This window comes from Papaver somniferum, chromosome 8 (assembly GCF_003573695.1).
Source record: "Papaver somniferum cultivar HN1 chromosome 8, ASM357369v1, whole genome shotgun sequence".
Lineage (NCBI taxonomy): Eukaryota > Viridiplantae > Streptophyta > Magnoliopsida > Ranunculales > Papaveraceae > Papaver > Papaver somniferum.
The window spans coordinates 114,114,189-114,117,113 of NC_039365.1; the positions used below are offsets into that span (position 1 = coordinate 114,114,189).

The window sequence follows — 2,925 nt, forward strand, 5'->3', positions numbered from 1 at the left end:
GCAAAAAATTGTGGCCGTATATAAATCTGGAGATGGGAACTGAATTGTGTTCAGTGATTGGTGGATGAGTTTGTGCTCGAGTGGAGTTGGCGATGTTAAATGTTCTCGATGCTGCTGGAAGAGATGAGTAGAGAACGTGATGCTGGTTATGAAGGCGTTGATGGAGCAAAGAAATGGCAGTTGGTGCTGTAGAGATGGAGGAGACACGTACGACATCAAACAATTCTCAAGAAAAGATACTTGGCATTTCAGTGGTGTTAAGTCGAAGTTCTCAATGGAGAAATATACAACAGAAGATAGAAAAGATCGGTGTTGTGGTTGGAGCTGGCGCAATGGACTAAATTTGTGCACCTGGTTGCAATAGGTCAGAAAGAGCAGTGGCCGAGATTGAGATAGGCAGCAGTGTAGTTGGGTCTGAATTTAGAAGTTGGGCTCGGTGAGAATTGGGCTTTTGGAAACACCTCTACGGTCCAGTTACAGGACTTCGCAATACCTATATTTTTGAAGATACAGAAGAGAGACAGAGAGGAGGCTGCGGCTGGGGGCCGACGACGGCAGCAAAGGCATTCTAGGGTTTGGAGTTTCATTTTCTCCCATTGAATTTCAATTAGCTAAGGATTGATTCATATTTGTTTATGGTTTTTAAGAAAGCCATAGCTAGTTAATTCCATGTTAGGTTTTAGGTAGAAACCAATTTCATTGTGTAAACTCTCCATTTACAAGATTAATAATGATATGATTGATTACTATTTTTTCTTCATATGGCTTGGTATTTAATTGCTCATGTGATTTTCTTGATTACTTATGCTCTTCAATTGATATTTCGTGCTTCGGTTAAATCCCTTGACGTGGTATGCTTTAGAATCATTACCCTTTAAGCGAAGAAAATTACAGCGGAGAAACAATGTTTGAAAATGCATGGAATAAGTTTTTAAAGATTAGTAGAGTTTGCATAATTAATTGGTGGAAACCGAAAATCCTAACAATCTTCTATCATTCTGTTTATTGTTGAATTTATTTATTATTTCATTTTGTTTGAATTTCTGAAAACTCTTAAAAACATCATATTATTGATTAGTTATTCTTGGTATTACTTAGTAGTGGTATTTCACACTCCTCGTGGGAACGACCTGTACTTGCCATTGTCTACAAGTTAGACGCTGTGCAATTGCAGTAATATTATTGTAGGTTTTCGAGCCTACCACAAAACGACTGGGAAAAGGAGGTGGTGTAATATGTGTAAGAACCGAAACCTTAGGTTGGTCGGATGGAATTGGCTTTTCCTTAGGATCGGTTTGCGCCTCTTCTTCCTGATCTAAGTTATTGATAATTTGTCTCTGCTGATTTTCCTCTAGTTGATTCCCACTTCTCAACATAACCGCATTAAAAATAGATTGAGATGGAAGTTTAGAGAATACCATAGCCTTCAATAAATTCATTTCGGTAGCCATTTGCCCTACCTGGGTTTGTAGGTCCTTAATAGCAGAATCGGTCTTCTGCTGATTTTGTTGAAACAAGGATGTGATTCCTTGCGTCATAGCATTCGATTTCTCATCAATATTAAGGTTTGACTCTGTGGTTGAGCTTGAGATCGTGATTGTTGGAAACCATTTTGCCTCGCATAAGGGTGCAGCTTGCTTATTTGCATAACTGAAATTTGGATGATCTTTCCAACCAGGGTTATAAGTACTAGAGTAGGGATCATACCTTGGACTTTGATTAGGGAACACAACAGTAACCTGTTCAGCCTCTTCCTCATAAGAAGGAATAATAACTGCAGCCATTCGTTGTACTACCTTCTCTATATTGTTCAACCGCTGATCTGATTGTGAACATCCTCCTATCTCACCAACTCTTCTGATATTTGAGTCGTTTCTGGTATAAAATTGTTGTGTATTTGAAGCCATTCTCTCAATCAGACTGGTTGCTTGTGAGAATGTCTTTTCACTAAGTGCACCACCTAATGTTGCATCAATCAAACACCTCTGTTCTGGAAGTAATCTTTCATAGAAGTATTGAATGGTGAGTGCTGGAGTGATGTTGTGCTGCGGGAAGCTTGCCAACAACCTTTTGTACCTTTCCCAATATTCATAAAGAATCTCCCCTGTAATCTGCATATACCACTGATTTCCTTTCGGATTGATGCAGCTTTAGAAGCAGGAAAATACTTCTCTAAGAATAGTTTCTTCATTTCATACCAAGTTGTAATACTTCCAGAAGGAAGGTAATACAACCATGCATCAGCCTGGTCTAACAATGAGAACGAGAAAGCCTGCAACATAGTTGTTTCCTTGTCTTCGGTACCCTGTCATAGACTGTTCACCACATTCTGAAATACCGTAAGATGTCGGTTCGGATCCTCGCCTGGAAATCCTTTGAACTTCGGTAAATAGTGGAGCAAATTCCACTTTAGTTCCACTGTGGCAGTGAGGGTAATACACAATGATTGTGAATCTAAGCATGGAGATGTCAATTCTCTCAACTTATTCTCCGGAGGTGGAGGATTTTCGTTCACCGTTTCTTCTAACTGCGGATCTTGTTTCCCCCGTTGATGTGCTTTTAGCAAAGTACCCTTACGAGTTTGAATGCCGCACCTAAGGTAATCCCGTTGTTTTGGTGCCAGAGATTAAGATACCTGAATCAAACAAAATCTAGAAAGAAATTTCAAAAACTAACAATAAAACTTAAAAACAAGAATAAAAACGAAAAAATAAATTATAATTAAAATAAAAGAAGACGAAAAATTAAGTAGCAGCTAAAATAAAAATAAATAACAACTAAAAGCTACCAACTGCTCCCCGGCAGCGGCGCCAAAATTTGGTGCGTGTCGTGAGCGCAACAAATTAAATCACTTATTTCCACATAATTAAATGGTAATATAATGGAAGCAAGGATCGTTCCCATAAAGAGCAGGGAGTTTTCAGT

General features: G+C 38.7%; 1 protein-coding gene across 1 annotated transcript; it reads right to left on the reverse strand.

The window, feature by feature from the left end:
* Positions 1 to 463: 463 nt before the first annotated feature.
* LOC113305941 lies at positions 464 to 2,281 on the reverse strand. Its single transcript, XM_026554932.1, has 4 exons — positions 2,077 to 2,281; positions 1,708 to 1,990; positions 1,137 to 1,650; positions 464 to 493 (listed from the first exon to the last, which is right to left on the reverse strand). Exons 1-4 carry the CDS (start codon positions 2,279 to 2,281, stop codon positions 464 to 466), a joined length of 1,032 nt encoding a protein of 343 aa, XP_026410717.1.
* Positions 2,282 to 2,925: the final 644 nt, after the last annotated feature.